The following is a 19,933-nucleotide window of genomic DNA, read 5'->3' on the forward strand; positions in this document are numbered from 1 at the left end:
CTGAAATATGCCACAGTACAGGATTTCATCAACAGCTTCTAAGAGCTGTGTTGGAGTCTGGAAATGCTTTTTTTTAGAAACCCCCAGAAGTTGATTCTGTTCATCTGGACGTAGCGTTTTGTGGGAGAAACGTTTCATCATCATCCAGGCGACGTCTTCAGTCTCAGCTGACTGCAGGCTGTATAAACAGTACATTTGCATAATGACTAAAACCAGCCCACTGAAGGAACCATGGGCTGGGCCAGCCTCATCTCAGTCAATGATTGTGCAAAGCTCTATCCTTGTCTTTGAGCTTAGGATTCCTGACAAGGCGGAGTGTCTCCGCAGTTGTTCTGGGACTTTTAGACTCACTAGTTTTCTCTCCAGTGCCGTTGAACTCTTTGCTTCCTACCTTCCTGCCAGGCTTCTTCTGTGTGGCTGTTTTTGAATTCCTCGATCACTCACTCCAGTTCTTCACGGTCGACAACACTGCAATAACTTTTTACATGCATCTTTGTGAGCATCAACAGTTCTTTCTCTGTAGTCTGATGAACTGATTTCTTTAGTTCTTGGCATGATGCTGAAGTTTTTAAACTGAGTGTAAATCGGGTGTTAACTCTATTTTGATTTTACAGCTTTGAGTATTACAAAGGTAAAGCCCATCGATGGCTTGTGCCTGACACTGATTATTTTTTCCTGAAATAATGCTCTGCTGAAAAAGCACCTTCAACAAATTTCATAGTGCGGCTAATAATTTTGTCCTCCCCTGTGCTATAGTTATTTACCCCAGTGAGAGGCGAAAGAGCTTGTAGTGCAAAACCCCAGGCTTTACCGTTACCTGGATGAGACCAAATCCTGCTTCTTCTCAGTCCGATCTTCTTTTTATTTCCCTTTTCCTTGTGTAGTCAAAATGACTAAAGTATCTAAATCAACTTAAGCTGTCGTTTAAAAGAAGTAGGACATAAAAGAGTCTCCAGTTTTAGGAGAATGAATCTGATCTTAAACCTCGCACTCTGCGACACACTCGATACATCCCCCCACAAGCTGAACCATGGAAGGTGTCAGGAACGGACCTGGATCCAAAACCAGAAGAAGGCCGAGTGCCGTTTGGATTTCTACTTAAAATAGAAACTTGCTCGCCGAAGCGCTCTTACTTCAGTCTGAATGATGAAGATTCCATCACATTCAGGAAACACACATCTCTATGGTCAGTTTTTCTCTTCCTCCTTTATTCATGCAGCTCTCATCACATCTGGAACAAATTTTTTCATTCACCAACAAAACAACAACAACAATGTTGACCTGTGTGCACCAGGACTTCATGCCCTCTATGCTGGCTCCGGTGCACCTGTAAGGACGGAAAGATGTTCGACTGCTACAGAAACACACTGCACGACACAGATACCATTTTTGAGCCTGGCTTCATACTAGACTGACCAGCTGCTGTGCAGATGAAAAACAACATCTTATTACTATAGCAACAGCCTGCCACAAACATGGTTGCCATGGGCTGCGTGGACACTTGTGAGCTAACTGATGCTAACACTTCCAGGATACAAAAAGTGTAAAAAATACAAAATGAACTTTGTACAAGTCTAACACACTGTTAAAAATCTGAGGTCATCAGAGGACAAAGGTCAGAGGTCATGGTGGATACTTACAGCAGGATCTGATCATGGACGTAACCCTAACTGATGGCTCAGCATTCGCCCCGGTGTTTCACTCCAAGAAGGAGAAAAATGGCCGTTATGTAAAGTCCAATGAAAGAGTCAGAAATCCTACTGAGAATGTGCAGATCAGATCAAGCTGTAGTGTAATGATATTATGTGGCTGTGCTAGCCTCCTTTGGGAGGTGGGCTTTGTAGGGATTGCTACTTGCAGGCTATCTGGATTTCTTAGCACCATTCACAGCCAGAGAAGAGAACATCTGCGTGAATCTGAAGGAGTTTAATTCTGATTCGGAGATTTTCAGAACGTCATTAAATGAATGAATTAGAAGGGCACTCGGACAGGCACGAGTCCTGTCTAACAAACAGGAAGCAGAAGCATTTGACACAACCAGCTGTCGCAGACAACAGCTGAAAGCAACCAGAGGAGCTTCCACCTGGAACAGAAACCTGACCTGAAGGAATACTGGTGCGACTGCGACAGTTCTCTCACGATGAAGTGGCATGACCATGTCCTGCTAATCAAAGAGCACTACAGAAAGCACAAATGTTCGGTTATAATTCTGCTACTACGACTGAAACTACAACTACTGCATTTATCAGAGCTGACAGAACAGATGGAGTGACAAATAATGACATGAAGATGAGAATACCAAAAACATTCAGTACCATGTTTCTAGGGTGTAGTACTAGTTACACTAACACTGTAGGGGTTGCTGTTGGGCTTCTACTGCAGAATGAGTCAGTAGGCTAAAGTATTATAGGGTCATAGTTCTAGGTAAAGTACTATTATAGAATAAAGTATTTGCTGTATGGTGTAAAACAGTCGTTATGTAGTTTTAGGGCAGAGTACTAACAGCTCTAATGCTGATGTGGTACTTAGTGGTAACTGTGGGGTTTGTACCGGGTTAAATACTAGCTGAAGTACTAATGGCATATAATTTATAACCCTTCCTTTATGTCAGGTAGCTTTAGTACTTGTAGAGGTACCACTCTGTCTGATGTAATACTTGTTTAGTAGGGGTGCAACGATACTCGTATCGGTATTGAACCGTTCGATACAGAGCTTTCGGTTCGGTACGCACAGGTATCGAACAATACAACATTTTTAATTTATTTTATCAACTTTTCTTCTGACGATGCTGTCTGTGTTGAGCGCTCAGTGGATCTGCGCTCGACAGTGCAGCCTAGGCGGAGTAGTCGGCAAACTGAACCTCCCCCACCCTCATTCAGATCTGGCCTTTGGAACTATTTTGGTTTTCATGTGACGTATGACCCTGAAGGTAAGCGCGTCATGGACAAAAGTAAAACAGTATGTTGGATGTGCCACGCAATGCTCAATTACATGGGTGGGAGCTAGTGTGTCAGCGCAGTTAGCTCGTTAACGTGTTGGCCGTGTTGTGGCGTTAAGGTCATTTCAGATTAACGCTGACAGCACTAGTGGGAACACAACGAATATGACTGCACATTTACTCCGACATCATCCTCGTGCAAAGACAAGTGGAAGCAGACAAAAACAACAAGCATGCTACAAACTTTACCCGAGTCATTTAGACAGCCGTTAGCACAGGATTCTCCTTATGGGGACCTGATATGTTTAATATGCTGCTGAGAATATAGCCCAGAAGAAGCGTATAGTAGAGCTTTTATTTTGGAAAGAGCCATTTCTCTGTAATACACACTCTTTTCCAAAGATGAGTGATTTCTCCATCAGATAGATTTATTATTTTTGTTGTTTCAGCAACATTAAATTTAAAAACTGTACTTTTGAGTTAAATATATATTTATAATTTTAATAAATGACAAATTAAAAAAGCATGAACATTTTTTTTTGTATCGAAAAAATATTGAACCGTGAATTTTGTGTATCGTTGCACCCCTATTGTTTAGTAACTTGCAGTCTTAGTTGTACTTGATGCTTTTATATGCTGGAGTACTGCTATCTTAGAAACGTGAAGTAGTTCAGTGTAAGCAGGGCTTACTGGTATTTATCGAGTTGCATTGCCATTTTCTACTAGCTGAAATACTACAGCTTTATAAAAGTACAATTAGACGACTCAGGAGCTTTCAATTTAGGATTTAGTAGTTTAAGATTTTAAGACTAGCTGTAGGGTTGTTTGGAGGGTTGCATTTGAGTTCATGATGAAATATTACTATTATGAAGCGCTAGTAGTCATTGTAAGGACTGTTGGACAGTCTCACAGCGACTGCTTCATTCTTCCAGTTTTAGGATAATGACGTAATGTTGGATCGTCCACCAGGAGGTGCCACAATCCTCTGAGCAGAGCGCCGTGGTATGTGGTCATCAATCTGAGTTCCTGGACAGAAAAACAAGAAGATGATCATTTCAGTGTCACTGTTATCGTGTTTTTTATTGCTAACCTTACACTGGTCAGATTATTGACCAGAAAACAGCACCTGCGAGGGTGAATCCCGACTGGTGGAGATTTCGGGGGCCAGTCAGGGTTTTTGGACATGGGGGCCCCCTGGTGGTCGGGGTGGGTGGGACTGATTTAGTCATGCTGATGACATCATGGACTGGACCATCGTAGTTTCCACGGGGGACACCGCGAGTTTCGGCCATCTGAAACGGGAAGAAATAAACCTCCAGATTACTGGATCATTTAGCCTACTGGACAGGTGGAGGCTGTTACCATGCATCTGTCACTAACTACCTCTCAGCGGCCGCTAACTGCCGGTTACCTTGCTACGGGCTTTGATTCTCTTGTACACGATATCAGGAAAAGCCTTCCTGGGAATGAAGCGTCCTGAACCTTCGGTCACGTTGAGTTTTCCGTCCTCCAGAAGAACTCGTCCGCCGCTGATCACCACCGATGCCACTCCCCGAAACTCCAAACCCTCAAAGATGTTGACCTCTAGGTTCTGCACACAGGAAATTGATCATGATGAGAAGTTTTGAAGAGGTTTGACCCTAGATGTAAATGATTTATAGCGGTGTTATTACCAGGTTGTGAGTGTTTGCAGAAACGATTCGTGTCTCCTTCGGATTCCAGATGACAATATCAGCATCAGATCCAACAGCGATCCGACCTGAGTGTACAGAAGCATCAATCCTTAAAAACAGCTAATGTTTGGGGAAGAAAGGGCTGCAAGACTTTGTAAGATTGTTCTTCAGGATGGCCGGAGTGTTTTGTGATGTAAAGCCGGTATGTCCTTGGACTGATCCAAAGAATCTCTCTTCTCTGTGAGTGTAAAGAAGTTTTAACCATGCCAATCTCTGAGATATCGAATTATTAAAAAGAGCAATTTTAGCAATGTATCTCAATTTTTCTGGATGAAAAAGAAATGCTGCTGTAGTAAATGAAAGAAATTTGTCAGCACATCTCTTTGGGCTGTAAGACATGCTTGTGTAAAATCTGGTAACTTGTTGTCCATTGTCACTGAATTGTTTATTTATTACGTAATTACTTTGACCTAGTATGATTCATTAGCAGCAAAAGTTGTATATATATTTATTCACATTTTTCAGTGCCATCCAATGAGGTGGCTTGGAGTCTTCACCTGGCCTATCCTATATTTGACACCCCTGAAATTTGTCCTCTTGTCCCAGAAACCTGTCTCCAGTATTTATCTGGTGTATTTATCCTTTACAACATTTACCTGTGACTGACGTCATACCTTTTCGTGGATACATGCTGAAGAGCTTTGCAGCATTGGTGCTGGTTACTGCAACAAACTCATTCTCATCCATCATTCCAGTGGCCTGAGAAACACAGTGGAAACAGCATGAATGCTGGGACTCACAGTAAAAGCAGAGAGATGGAGATCAGGAGGAGGAGAATCAGTACATTCACACTGATGATACCATGAGACTGAGGGTCAAGTTTTCTTACCACTGCTCTGTCCCAGACCACAGACATCCTCTCCTCTATGCCATTAGTTCCCTCTGGAATCGAAGTGAAGTTGTCTTTACCAACAGCTTTCTGAGCGGTGGAAAAGCTGGCCTGAGCGCTGGAGGTTACTTGGAGGTCTCCACTGAAAAACACACAGCAAGCACTTGTAAGGGTCACCTGTGACATCTCAATGGTTCAGGTGAGGGGTAGTAAATGGCCTGTATTTGTATAGCGCTTTACACAACCAGTCATCCACCCATCCACACACACATCCACGCACACATTCACACACTGGTGATGGCAGCTACATTGTAGCCACAGCCACCCTGGGGCGCACTGACAGAGGCGAGGCTGCCGGACACTGGCGCCACCGGGCCCTCTGACCACCACCAGTAGTGAAGTGTCTTGCCCAAGGACACAACGACCTGTCCAAGCCGGGGCTCGAACCGGCAACCTTCCGATTACAAGGCGAACTCCCAACTGTTGAGCCACGATCGCCCCATGAAATGCTTACCATGCTAACAGGGAGGTCAAGTACTGCGGAGTCGAAGGATCAGGGTTAAGGGGCGGGCTTGTGACGAAGGCAGCAGCTATGGCCCAGTCTTTCGACCAATAATGGGAGCCGTCGGTAGCCAGGCCAGCTGTGATTGGTTCCCCATACACCACCATGCCTGAGGACAAAGAAGTTCAACTTTAGGGCACCAAGTTGCTTTTAAAGTATCAGTACCTGAGGCTGGGGGTGTTGTTTATGGTAACAAGTTACCCCAGAGCTGTGTGCAGTCTGTCAAAGTAAACTGGCTTAGGTGACCCCTTTCTCTGTATGACTTGAACATGGTGGTTAGTTCACCAAATGAAAAGCTCAGACAGCTCGACATCCAGTCCAGAAAAATGTAAATGTTGTGTTTCAGGACAGCTGGAAATCCAGAGGCTCCTGATCCAAGCCACAGGTGCGGCCAGCGACAACTCTAGAAACTGGCACCAAACTACTGACAGTCCAGAACAGTCACTCAGACCTCTCTCAGAGTCCAGGATTCCTGCGTGAACAGGAGCAGAGGGTAAGTGGCTGGTTTGGCAAACGAAGGAGACAAATGACCAGATATGGAGGAAGCCCAGCGTCACAAACATTCAGAGACTGCCTTCTTCCAGCATAAATAGGAACCGGCTAACAACAAAATCTCTGCTAGGTGTATTAATCAGATTCTGACCTGAGAATGTCAGAATCTAAGAACAACCATACCTTCTGACCTGGGTGATAGGTAGCAACAGTGGTACGCCAAAGGCTGTCAGGAAACTTGTTTTGTTCTTTTGTCCATAACAGGGCTGCTCGAGTGGCCCTCCAGATCCTGCGGCAATGACGGACATGAAGTTGAACAGAAGGAAATCTCACCTTCAAAAGTTGGAAACAGACGTAGCCCAGAGACACTTCGAAAGATGACAAACCCGTAGCAGAAGATGCCAGCGAATTGTGAGCAAATTCGATCCAAGAAATTGGTTGGCTCCAAGTTGCCTTATTGGAGGATGCAAGACATTGAAGAGCAGCCTCCGGCTCCTGACGTGCCCTCTCCACCTGCCCTTTAGTCTGTGGATGGAAACCAGAAGACAAGCTCACCTGCTCGTCTCTCCAGACTCGAGGTGTAAATTGTGGGCCACGATATGACACAATGTGTTGAAATATACCGTGAAATCGGAAAACATGGTGGACCATGGGGTTGAGCAGCTTCTAGCGCAGACTGGAGTTTGGAGAGGGCGAAAATATGTACAGCCTTTGAAAAATAGTCTATGATGGTGAGAAGGACTGTTTTACCCTCCGAGGGAGGCAGACCAATGATGAAGTCCACTGGGATGTGAGACCAAGGTTGTTCCGAGGTTGTAAGAGGGTGCTGGAGGCTGGCTGGAGGTGAACTGACAGATTTGTTTTGAGCACACAGAAGACATGCAGAAAAATGCTACCAGGCTTCTTTGATCAAGGACGGCCACCAGAAGGAGCATTGAAGAAGAGTGATAGCCCGGTTCTTACTGGGATGGCAGGCCAACTTAGAGGAATGGAGCCAGTGGATGACTCATTAATGGATGTTGGATGGAACATACAGCCGGTTGGGTGGACCGCCACCTGGATAAAATTCATCCCTTTTGGCAATTCAGATCAGTGACTTCATCTTGGAGGTGAGTGAAACTCAGAGAGAAACTCGGGCTTTGCATTCCGAGAACCTGGTCGATGAGTAATTGTGAAATTAAAGCCTGGGAAGAAGGCCCCCCTGGATTGAAATCTAGTTATCATCTCAGTAGACAAAGGAGAAACAGTTCAGGAAGTCACGGACCATGTGAAACACAGATGGTGCACAGATTAATCCAAAAGGCATTACGAGGTATTCAAAATGTCCTAAATCTTTACTAAATGCAGTCTTCCACTCATCCTCTTCTTTGGATGCAAGGTGTTTCGCAGTTTAAAGAACACCGTTGTGCTCTGTGGGAATTCAACATTCAAACTTGATGTTTTTTAAGTTTTGTTTTTTCTCTTGTTATTTTAGTTATATTTGCATGTTTGAAATAAAATAAAAAAATAAAATCTATCTAAAAGGGAGATACAGCAGTGGGGGGAGTGGATATTTGTTTTGGATGGTGATATTATTTAGACCTTGGTAACTGAAGGACAAAGAGACTTGTCCTTTTCTCTACAGAAAAGAACCCTGCACCTACAGGAGAAGTGGAAGTGCAAATGTGCCAGCTGTGAAACCCTTGGTAATATATTTTTCCATTTTCAGGTTTGGTGAGACTGTAACTATGACTTGTAGGTAGCGAAGCTATGGGAAGAAGGTCTATTGCACATTAGGCCAGATCTTTACGAAAAAACTGAACAACAGATCTGGGGCTTCACTGGGGCTCTGCCTCCCGTTCTACTTTTAAATACTCTAGGAACAACAAGTAGGCCTGCAGTGTGAGAGCAAAGTGCTCTGATAGGGTGATATGGTACTACAAGGTCATTAAGATAAGATGGGGCCTGATTATTTAAGACCTTGTAGAGATGGGTGAGCCGGGAAACAGAAGGACCACCAGCTGAGCTCAGCATTCACCCTCTGACTCTGAAGGCTCAGGACCCCAAATAAGGGTCTGAATGAAACCTGTTAAATCTGGATTAAAGGCCAAAAGGACGAAGCTGACGCCCTCACCTTTCTTCCTGGCTTTGGCGATGACATCAGCAGCAGATTTGCTCATTACCTTGGTAATGTACAGCGGGCAGTTGGACTGTTTGGCAATGGTGATGGCCCGATACACTGCCTCAGTCTCTACCTGAAGCACACACAAAAACACACATCAGAAATATGCAACATGCCAACACATCAGCCACAATCTGCACAGGAGTGTGTCTCAGGTGTGCGTACCTCTTCTGAGTGCGATATAACATGTCCTTCAGGTCCAGTAATGCCAAGACAGAGAAGCTTCTTCTGCTCCTGAAACAAACCAGTATATACCAGTTAAAACATATTTACACCAGTTAAAGCCTCGGGTAACCAAACAGTGAAACTGAGCATGAACCTTATTCTCCAGGAACAGGTAAAATGACAAAATCAAAGGGTGTGAGTCTGTTTGTTGTGCTAAAATCTCTCTCTGCCATGTCATTAGAGGATGTCACATTCTGGCAGGAGGCAGCAGTGTACCTACAAGCTATTTGTGAACCACACGCAAACCATAGTAGTGGTTCGCTGCAGGGTGTCAGACCAGAGACACCCCAGCTTTAAAGGCTCATTATGGTAATGGAAGCTGTGAATGTTGGAGGAACTGTGGCTATGACACAGCTCACCACTACCATCCAGTGGCTTGCAAAAGGATTGGCCCCCTTGAACTTTCCCACATTTTGTCACATTACAGCCACAAACATGAATCAATGTTATTGGAATTCCAGGTGAAAGACCAACACAAAGTGGTGCACACGTGAGAAGTGGAACGAGAATCATACACGACTCCAAACATTTGTTACAAATAAATAACTGCAAAGTGGGGTGTGCGTAATTATTCAGCCCCCTTTGGTCTGAGTGCAGTCAGTTGCCCATAGACGTTGCCTGATGAGTGCTAATGACTAAATAGAGTGCACCTGTGTGTAATCTAATGTCAGTACAAATACAGCTGCTCTGTGACGGCCTCAGAGGTTTGACCCATACTCCGGAGCAGTAGGAGGCGGTAATGCTCCTTTTTGTTGGTTGCCAACCGCCGTTAAACACGAAGAAGAAGAAGAAGAAGAAGAAGAAGAAGAAGACGAAGACGGCGGCGGCGGCGGCGGCCTCAGAGGCCGTCTAAAGGAATATTGGGAGCAACAACACCATGAAGTCCAAAGAACACAGCAGACAGGTCAGGGATGAAGTTATTGAGAAATTTAAAGCAGGCTTAGGCTACACAAAGATTTCCCAAGCCTTGAACATCCCACGGAGCACTGTTCAAGCCATCACTCAGAAATGGAAGGAGTATGGCACAACTGTAAACCTGCCAAGACAAGGCCGTCCACCTAAACTCACAGGCCGAACAAGGAGCTGATCAGAAATGCAGCCAAGAGGCCCATGGTGACTCTGGACGAGCTGCAGAGATCTACAGCTCAGGTGGGGAATCTGTCCATAGGACAACTATTAGTCGTGCACTGCACAAAGTTGGCCTTTATGGAAGAGTGGCAAGAAGAAAGCCATTGTTAACAGAAAACCATAAGAAGTCCAGTTTGCAGTTTGCCACAAGCCATGTGGGGGACACAGCAAACATGTGGAAGAAGCTGCTCTGGTCAGATGAGACCAACATGCAAAACACTATGTGTGGTGGAAAACTAACACTGCACATCACTCTGAACACACCATCCCCACTGTCAGATATGGTGGTGGCAGCATCATGCTCTGGGGGGGCTTCTCTTCAGCAGGGACAGGGAAGCTGGTCAGAGTTGATGGGAAGATGGATGGAGCCAAATACAGGGCAATCTTGGAAGAAAACCTCTTGAAGTCTGCAAAAGACTTGAGACTGGGGCGGAGGTTCAGCTTCCAGCAGGACAACGACCCTAAACATAAAGCCAGGAAACAATGGGATGGTTTACAACCAAACATATCCATGTGTTAGACTGGCCCAGTCAAAGTCCAGATCTAAATCCAATCCAGAATCTGTGGCAAGATCTGAAAACTGCTGTTCACAAACGCTGCCCATCTAATCTGACTGAGCTGGAGCTGTTCTGCAAAGAAGAATGGGCAAAGATTTCAGTCTGTAGATGTGCAAAGCTGGTAGAGACAGACCCTAAAAGACTGGCAGCTGGAGCTGCAGCAAAAGCTGGTTCTACAAAGTGTTGACTCAGGGGCTGAATAATTACGCACACCCCACTTTCAGTTATTTATTTGTAAAACATGTTTGGAGTCATGTATGATTTTCGTTCCACTTCTCACGTGTGCACCACTTTGTGTTGGTCTTTCACCTGGAATTCCAATAACATTGATTCATGTTTGTGGCTGTAATGTGACAAAATGTGGGAAAGTTCAAGGGGGCCGAATACTTTTGCAAGCCACTGTATTTTGGGATTGTAAGAATAACTACTGGAGAGATGTCCATAAAGTGATGCAAAACATCTTTAGTACATATTTAGCCTTTGATTTCAAATCCATATTTTTAGGACACATAGCCTCAGACATAAAGTGTATAGATAAATACTAACTATGTGAACTGCTAGCTGCAAGTAAAAAGGCACCGACCAAAAGATGGCTAACATAGGATCCACCAACATTAAACAGCTGGATTGATGTAACTTTTGAGATGTATAAGATGGAAAAGATAACTTTTTTAGTGAATTTTGAGTATGAGAAATTTGTAAAACACTGGGGAGAATGGCTCCGCTATGTGATGATATTCATCATTGAAGGAATGGTTGTTTAAATTTTTGTTTGTTATAATAACATGTACTAATGCTATGTCACCGTCTGCTACTGAGTGTGTTGGCTTTGCAATTGCTCTCTCTCTGGATAGTTACAAACTGTATCTGTCTTTAGATATGTTTGTTTGTGTGCTTTCTTTTCTTTCTCTTTTTTCGTACCTGCTTGAAGAAAAAGTACTTGAAGTGATGGCGGTCACCCAGACTACTGTACATATATGAGTCTTAGAACAAAGGAAGCCATCAAATAATGTACATTTTATTTCATGCATAACTTCAATAAACACTAAAAAAAACAACCTTTTTTTGCTTCTGACTACAACACTTAATTCAGTTCAATTTTGTTTTATTTACATATCGCCAAATCACATCAACAGTCACCTCAAGACACAAACAGTTGTCTCCAGCTTCTGTTTGCATTATGCTCATCCTTAGTTTGGACTCATTTAACTGATTCAAGCCAACTGTGAAACACCAACTTTCAGTTTTCTGCTCTTTATTAAATGAACAGTCAGAGTTTTGCTCAGTTACCTCATCAATGATGTCACCATTCTCAGCATGGACCTGCGCGATGGCTCCGAGATCACGGAGGACACTGAAGGCCTCATAGAGCTGAAACCATGACAACGGTAAAATGAAAGCAAAACTAACAAAAAGAAACGATTAATGAGAAGTTACTCTGTCTGCACACCTGCGAGTCGGAGCTCTGGTACTTATCTTTGTAGGCCATGAAGAAGAGGAAGGAGTTCACACCTGAAACACAGAGTACTGCAGTTTATACTCAGCCAGACTACAGTTCACCCTCTGTGTCTTGCGATATCTGACTATAATTGATAATGAGCTTATTGATTATTGCTTGGCAATCTTGACCTTTGTCCTTGACAAGTGTCTCCAGCTCCTCGTACAGCCCTTCGTGCCAGCGGGTGATGTCCACATGGAGGGAGAAGTCGCAGCACGCCCTCTGCTCTGCCGCATCTTTCCACTGGTCAAATGCCGTTAGTAAACTAGTCCCCGGCTCCACCAGCACGTGGTCCACTGCCAACACAACCAGCTTACCGTTAGCACATCACACTGAGGCCAGATGGTATTGATCGAGTATTGGTTACTGACTAATGGTGGTGGTTCCTCCGGACAGGGCGGCTCTAGTTCCCTGGTAGAAGTCATCTGCCGGGTTCAGGCCTTTCTGCGGTGAGTACAGGTTTGTGTTGGCGTCGATTCCTCCAGGGATCACCAGCTGACCATATGCGTCCACCGTTTTCACGCCGGGCGGGACAATCAGGTTCTCGCCGATCTGTCTGATCAGGACACAACAGGAAGTCCGAGGTGTCATTGGTGTAATTATCGATTAGAATGTTCACTCGACATCTGACTATAGGAGTAACCTGATGAAATATACTTTGCTGTGTTGTACCAGTGCTCGATGAAGACCACTAGTATACTTCCAGCAGGGGTGGGGAACGCCAGGCCTCGAGGGCCGGTGTCCTGCGGGGTTTAGATGTGTCCTTGATCCAACACAGCTGATTTAAATGGCTACATGACCTCGCCAGCATGTGTTGAAGTTCTCCAGAGGCCTGGTAATGAACTCATCATTTGATTCAGGTGTGTTGACCCAGGGTGAGATCTAAAATCAAGGCCTGGAGTTGGACACCCCTGACTTACAGTAAACCGGGCTTTTGGATTTTCTCGTTTTCACTTCTGGTAAGATGAGCAAGCAAAAGGTTAAAAACAATGAAGCAGATCTAAGAACACCCTGGGAGAAGACGACTGGAGCTCGGGATGGCCAAAGAAGAGAAACCAGCACCTCATCTCTGACTTTTTTAAAGATGAGGAAGCAGATGAAGGACTGCTCTGTCAGAGACTGAGCTGTGATTGTCTACAGCTCAAGATGATGCTGATTCTCTGAAGTAAAGAGAGTTTAGGAATAAAACTTTGGAAGATAAACTTTTGCTTGAAGACGTCATGAAGAACACCCTAAAGCTTGTAAATTGACTTTTCTACTCTTTCTGAGCACTTTAAGCCTTTTTTCTATGTAACATTTACACACATTCATACTCCAGTGGATGCATCAGAAAGCAGATGGGGGTTGATATCTTGCCTAAAGCATGCAGGCTGGAGCAGATGGGTATCAAACCACCAACCTTCCAATTAGTAGGTGACCTGCTCCACCACCTGAGCTACAGCCGCCTCAAGTGGCAGAGGCTGAAGGACCAGATGTGCTGGTCTTTGGATAAAAATGGACAAAAGAGCTGCTCAGTGTGGAGAGAGCACCACGACGGGATGGGGAGATGCTTAGGCCACACTGGGAAGGTTGATTATGAAGATTCTCAAACACAGGGACAAAGTGAAGGCGATTCACACCGACCACAAGTAAAAACCTGACACCCAACCAGTGAGATTTTAAAAGTAAATTAAATGAAATAAAGATTATGTGTGAAGAACTCAGTGCGGTCCAAACAGCTGGAAACCAGTTTTCAGATGCAGCCTTTAGACTGAAGGTCAGTATGATCCAAATTCTGCTGCCTATCACAGACATACGTGAGCAATGACTCGGATGAGAACATCTGGTTTGACACAAAGATCCAACCGTTTCAGGAAGAGCTCAGAGAGACGCAGAGGAAATGATTTGTTAAGAAACTCCACTGAAGCTGCCTCTCCTGCTCTGAATCCAGGGTGTCAGCATTAGTACAAACGTGAACAAATATCGATGAACTTTCAAGATCACAGTGAAATTTGGTCTTCTCAATGACCAAATGCCCCCCACTAAAAAAACCCAACTAATTACAGAAAATACACTGCAAATGCTCCATCAGAGGAACCAATAACCCCAACATATACCTGAAACATTGACCTTTTTGAGTCAAAGAAAACTTGGTTTTAAACATGAAGGGCTATGTTGTTCTTCAGATGAGGAAAACGTTTTTTCTTCAGTGAATTTGCGTGTTTCGTTTGCCATGTGTGGAACACGAGGACATGTTTGTTCCTCTTTAAATCAGAATGATTTGCTCGTTTGTGTTGTTGTGTTTGCACATCTCTGTTGCTTGTGGGGCTCGCACACAAGAATTTCACTCGCATGTGCTGTGCCAGTGTGCCTGCACATGTGATGTGACAATAAAAAGTGATTTGATTTGATTTGATTTGATTACATCAGTGAGAAAAAAGAGAATATATTTACTTGATTGTCCCATCCTCAATATAGATATCAGCGTAGAACGACTGGTCGTCATTGACAATCTTTCCTCCTTTGATGATCAGACGGTCGCCCTGGAAACAGAGAGGATGGTGCATAGATCATAGGAAAGAAGCTTCTGACTGCAGATTCAGACGGGGTCGACGGGAGAGGTGTGGCCACCAAGCAAGTTGAGAACGCTTTCTTTGAGTTAGCTGGATCAGAGTTAGCAGCTCCCACCACATTATCATCTTTCTGGTAATTCTGACTCTCTGCTTTAGAATTTAAGCCTGCTCATGTTTAAAGAGGCATTTCACAGGTCACGTGACTCTTCTTCCTCACAAAATGATCCTCGTTCCGCTTGTCCTTATTATGTTGGGGATGGGGCTATCTCAGCTACCGTTGGTCAGGAGGCAGGGTCACAGTTTTTATTTGATTCCTGATGTTTTAGTTGTTTCCTGCCTTCCTTGCGTCCCCTTGTAGCTTCTGATCTAGTCTTTATCTCTGTGTTTGGCATCTATGTTCTTTCCTGTTTTATTTTGATAGAGTCTCGTGTCTTGTATTTATTTTTACTTTGCATGTTACAGGTGTTTCCCCTCATTAGCACTCGGTGTGTCTGTGTGCATGAATAACATGCCTTTGCCCTCAGTCACCTCCTGAGTGCCCTATGCTGGGCCGTGAATATTTATAATATTCATAACATATAAAAATGTATATTATATGATGTCATATTACACATATACAGTTATTATCCATGTGAGACGGGTAAAAACGAGTCTCCGGTTCTGAAGATGAAGCCGGTGTTTCTCTAGATTAAAACGGAGGCTGTGCTCTGTATTTACCCGTTGTCATGGCAAATCCTGGACGATGACCTCAGAGTGGACTGAACTCTGATCACTAATCTCAGCCGATTATCTGCAGTCACAGTTTTACAGATGTGCATCGCCTCTGATGAGGTCCCTGATTGGAGGAGTAACTCAAAGAAAGCCTGGATTTCTTGAACTTGAACATCTGTTTGGTGCAATCCAATCTCGTGATACAACACAGATGGAGGCTGCCACCCCAACGTCACCCACTAGACCAGGGGTCGGCAACCTTTCTGATGATGAGTGCATCTAAAATTTCCTCAGAAGTCAACGTGCCACATGATTGCATTAGCATTAAATTTAATAACGCTCTATATGAACAGTTAAACACTATATAGAACAACTTTATAGAATCATATTTGTTCGCAGATGTTGGCAGCTGTCAGCGAACAGTTATCGCTGTCTACATGTTTTTAATGTATGCTAGCATCATTCAGAGCCAATCAGCTTTTAGCTGATGGTGACTGCACACCTGACCTTACAAAGGGAGATAAAGCATGTGTGAGTGCTGTAAACACTGCGGTCAGACTGTAAACGAGCTGCTGTGTGAATAAAGTTTATATGAAGCAGGAAGTAAAGGAGGTAAACTGGTGAGCACGGGTTTTATCAAATATCGAGTGTTTGAACATTAAGGCCAGCTGTAGTTTCCTCCTGTGGCCTGCAGCCTTACTCGGGTTTATCGCACTGAAGAAAGAATAAGAACAAAGAACAAATATACGCTACGTGGCTCAAAGTGGTGAAACCGCAGTCCTGCAGTTTCACTATACCAATAAATACATTTACAGAAATAAAGTCGCCAGTATGGAGAAATATGAAAACACAGCAGATTAGTGTTTTAAACTAAAACACTTCAGACGCTCCAGCCGTCTGAGCTCTGAAAGATCTGATTGGTTAGTGCTGGTGAGTTCATACCTGCTGATCTCTGCTCTGGAGCAGGTTGGGTCTACAGCATCAGTTACCATGGTGATATACCCTGAATTACCTGGATAGACCAAATGCTGCCCCTCCCACTGCCACAGGTGAGCAGGACGGATGAACTGTTTTTAAAAACACGCGTAAAACGTGGATCCTGTCACCTGACAGGTGAACTGAAACAAATCGAACCGTGCTGTGCCAGGACTGGAACTGGCTCAGGTTTTAACCCGTGCATTTTTATCGACCTCCCCTGAAGGCAGCGTGAAAAAAACCTGTCAGCATCCGTGACCTCTGCAAACCGAGCCAAGCCGAGCCAGGCCGAGGTAGACGTGTCTAATCAGCCCCGCCCCGCCCGGCCCGGCTCGCTTCCCAGCCTCGGTATGCTTCTGACTGACCGGCGGAGCCGCAGCATCACCGGTTGGTTTGCCCCGGCTCGGCCCGGCTCGGGTGGACCTACCGCGTGTCTCGCGCTGCTCTTCTTGGCCTGGAACGACATCCCGATCGATCTGTGATCAGCTGATTGATCCGCTCACACACGCACACAGACACAGCAGCTATTGTTGCGCCCGTCGACACTGACGTCACGTTTCCGACAACACAGCCTGACACAGCTTCCGGTGGGAGCTTCAAAGTAAATCTCCCGAACGTGTCTTCTTAGAGTAATCAGAGTAAGAGTACGAGTATTGGAGGCACATTAAGAAAATATATATTTTATTGATCATTTTTTGAATAAAGTCGAAGTTTCGAGATGAGAGTGGAAATGTGGAGTTAAACGGCTGCTGTAACACACTGAGGCGCTCATAAACAGCGCGGACATCAGGGAAGCTGCATCCGTCGCAGGAGTGGATCTGAACAAGTGAAATCGTTGGTCAGATGCCAGGTTCTTGCAGCCTCGGCAGTCAGTTTGCGTTGAAACAACGGTCATCTCCTCAGAATGATGTCTGGTTCCAGTTCAGACTAACAGCAACGAGTCAAAATGATCAAATGCTTTAAAGTGTTTATAATGTTTTAAGTGCTTTAAACTGATTTCTCTCCGAGTCCACCTCGAGTCTATGAACTGAGCAGATGCTGCTGTGTTTTTATTAAATTAGGAGATCCGGTGACTAAACAAAGAGCAGCTTCAGCTCAGCTTGAACTTTTTCATCAACATCAACTTTCAGATATTTAAACTCCTCAGGTTTTAGAGCAAATTAACAGCCTTTTATTCTGAAAGGAGATTAGACCTCTCGTGGCTTCTGATTGGCTCTTAGTGTCAACTAGTGGTCACAGATTTATTGAGTGATGTCAGTTGGATATTTTTTATTTGGATATAATTACACACAGTACAGAACAATAACACTCATGCTGCATGGCTGCACTGTCATTTAATCCTTTTAGTAGAACTGTACGCATACTTTTGTTTATTAGTCTGTCTATTTTTATTTTATTGTTATTTTATTCTGTAGAATGAATCACGAGTGAAAGCATGTAATAATGCACGTGTGCTAGTCTGCTCCAATTTCTCTGTAAGTACAACGACAGTAAAGGAATCTTTATCTGCTGAGGCCTGAAGGATCTGTTTATCCTCACCTTCATCTGTAGTTTGACTCTTAGTCCACACACACACACACACACACACACACACACACACACACACACACACACACACACACACAGAAACGTTTCGTCACTCATCCAAGTCAACTTTTGGAGATGTGTGTCTGATTGATATGCTGCTGATATCAGACTGATATTTCCTTACATGTAACAAGTAACTCCTCTCAAATACCTAAATATACCACACCTGAGTGTACCTGCTGCTGAGCCTTGTTTCAGGTTCTCAGTTCTTTTAGTTTTTAGTCAGTACTGTAGGGAGCGGCACGAGGATTCCCATCCCTGATATTTAGTTCGGTATCGTACTAAAATATAGCATTACCCAGGGAGGTGTTACTGTAGTACGCTCAGTAATCACAGTACAGTGAATGAAGTCTTGAATTATTTATGAGATGAGCGGATAGAAGAAACAAATCTACAATCAGCCTCTAACTTCTGAGAGCAATTAATCGTTGTGATTTACTGCACGAGGGATGAGAACGTGATGTAACAGACCTGTCTGCTGTGACCGTGGGGAGGATATGAATTGCTGAATAATTATTTTAAAGTGAAACTGAATCGTGAACTGTGTCTGTGACATTTCATTAGAAACCGAAGTGGAAGGAAGAAAAACTGGAAATGAAGTGAAGTCTCCACAGCCTGGGGTCACACTAACCGTATGCCCATGAACTTTGTAATACGATACAAAGTTGTTCCAAGCCGTCTTATCAATGATGTGTCACATGACTATACTTATCTGTAACAAATGACTGAAGCAAAATAAACACTCACCATCTGATGGTCAGTAACTCTGAGTTGTGTGAAGGTTGAAAGGTGAGATCAGCAGGATATGAGCATTACAAGGATAAACAGAACTCACATTTTCAATTCACTAGAAATAATACAAACCTCTCTCTTGCCACAATTTTCCCGAGTGTGTCCAGATGTGTGTCCTCTTCTGGCGGCGTGGCCTCCATCTCGGCTGTGGGTGCAAGTGGCTTGGCATCGCTGCGGCCGCAGACCCAACGACTCAAAGTTCAGTGTCTTGTTCTCGAACGCTCCCTCGACATTGCAGAACATCCCGCCATACTTCATCCGAGGTCGAGGAGAGTCTGAGCCGAGCCGCGAAAGGAGAGAAGAGCAGTCGTCCTCCGGGGAGCACCTCCTCTCAGACATCCTGGAGAGATGTGACCTGATCAGAAACAAGCAAGAGAAGAAAAGGAGGAGGAGGCGGGGAGGATGAAGATCTCAGACGATAAACGAACCGACAGGATGTGGAGGAGGAAGAAGTGAAGAAAGGAGGTCATGGGCCCAAAGTAAGATTAAGAGGGAGGAGGAGGAGAACACAAACCTTCAACCAATCAGATTCACAGGTCTGTCCTTTGTCTCCTTTTCTCTCTCAGGAGTTCATCTTTATTGCTCAGCATACCCTCACACCTCCTCACTCACTGATATCTCTGACTTTATCAGCTTAGAATCAGACGAAGGTCGTGACCAACACACACACACACACACACACACACACACACACACACACACACACACACACACACACACACACACACACACACACACACACACACACACACACACACACACACACACACACGTCAGTGCTCATTACTGCTGATGCTCTGAAGTTGCTGCAGTTTGAACTTGATTTCTTTGCCTGTCAGATTTAGTCCATCTAATCACGCGCACACACACACACACACACACACACACACACACACACACACACACACACACACACACACACACACACACACACAGCCAGTGAACTGTAACAAAGTCTGTAGTTCATGCCCATGAAGCTTTCCTCTTTGAAAATGAAGTCAGAGTATCTGCAGGGCGACCGCAGTCAGAAAGTAAACAAAGGTTGTAACAACAAACATCAGGTTATTGGATGATCCAAACACAGTAAAGAAAAGGCATTCTATTCTATTCTACTCTAGTTTTTACTTCCCACTGTCACCATTGATGCTTATATAGGTGCTCTGACTAATTTTGTGTCGTCTTTACCTTATTAA

General features: G+C 44.3%; 1 protein-coding gene across 2 annotated transcripts; it reads right to left on the reverse strand.

The window, feature by feature from the left end:
• Positions 1–1,187: 1,187 nt before the first annotated feature.
• Positions 1,188–19,095, reverse strand: dpysl4 (dihydropyrimidinase like 4). Of its 2 annotated transcripts, none has more exons than XM_004565212.5 (15): positions 18,813–19,095; positions 14,557–14,645; positions 12,495–12,679; positions 12,255–12,419; positions 12,076–12,137; positions 11,916–11,996; positions 8,881–8,949; positions 8,668–8,788; positions 6,015–6,171; positions 5,501–5,642; positions 5,286–5,370; positions 4,612–4,697; positions 4,350–4,529; positions 4,065–4,230; positions 1,188–3,964 (listed from the first exon to the last, which is right to left on the reverse strand). In XM_004565212.5, the coding sequence occupies exons 1-15, from the start codon at positions 19,077–19,079 to the stop codon at positions 3,873–3,875; spliced, it is 1,947 nt and encodes a 648-aa protein (XP_004565269.1). In that variant the 5' UTR covers positions 19,080–19,095; the 3' UTR covers positions 1,188–3,872. The 2 variants fall into 2 exon arrangements, with proteins under 2 accessions (XP_004565269.1, XP_004565270.1); XM_004565213.5 differs by lacking the exon at positions 18,813–19,095 and adding an exon at positions 16,789–16,925.
• Positions 19,096–19,933: the final 838 nt, after the last annotated feature.

This window comes from Maylandia zebra, linkage group LG8 (genome assembly GCF_041146795.1).
Source record: "Maylandia zebra isolate NMK-2024a linkage group LG8, Mzebra_GT3a, whole genome shotgun sequence".
Taxonomy (NCBI): domain Eukaryota; kingdom Metazoa; phylum Chordata; class Actinopteri; order Cichliformes; family Cichlidae; genus Maylandia; species Maylandia zebra.

Coding starts and splice junctions, on each gene's coding strand:
- dpysl4 (XM_004565212.5), bottom strand. CDS start 19,079: ATGTCTGAGAGGAGGTGCTCCCCGGAGGACGACTGCTCTTCTCTCCTT. Junction 5,371..5,500: donor TGGTCTGGGACAGAGCAGTG/GTAAGAAAACTT, acceptor TGTGTTTCTCAG/GCCACTGGAATGATGGATGA. Junction 4,231..4,349: donor GAATCAAAGCCCGTAGCAAG/GTAACCGGCAGT, acceptor TTCCCGTTTCAG/ATGGCCGAAACTCGCGGTGT.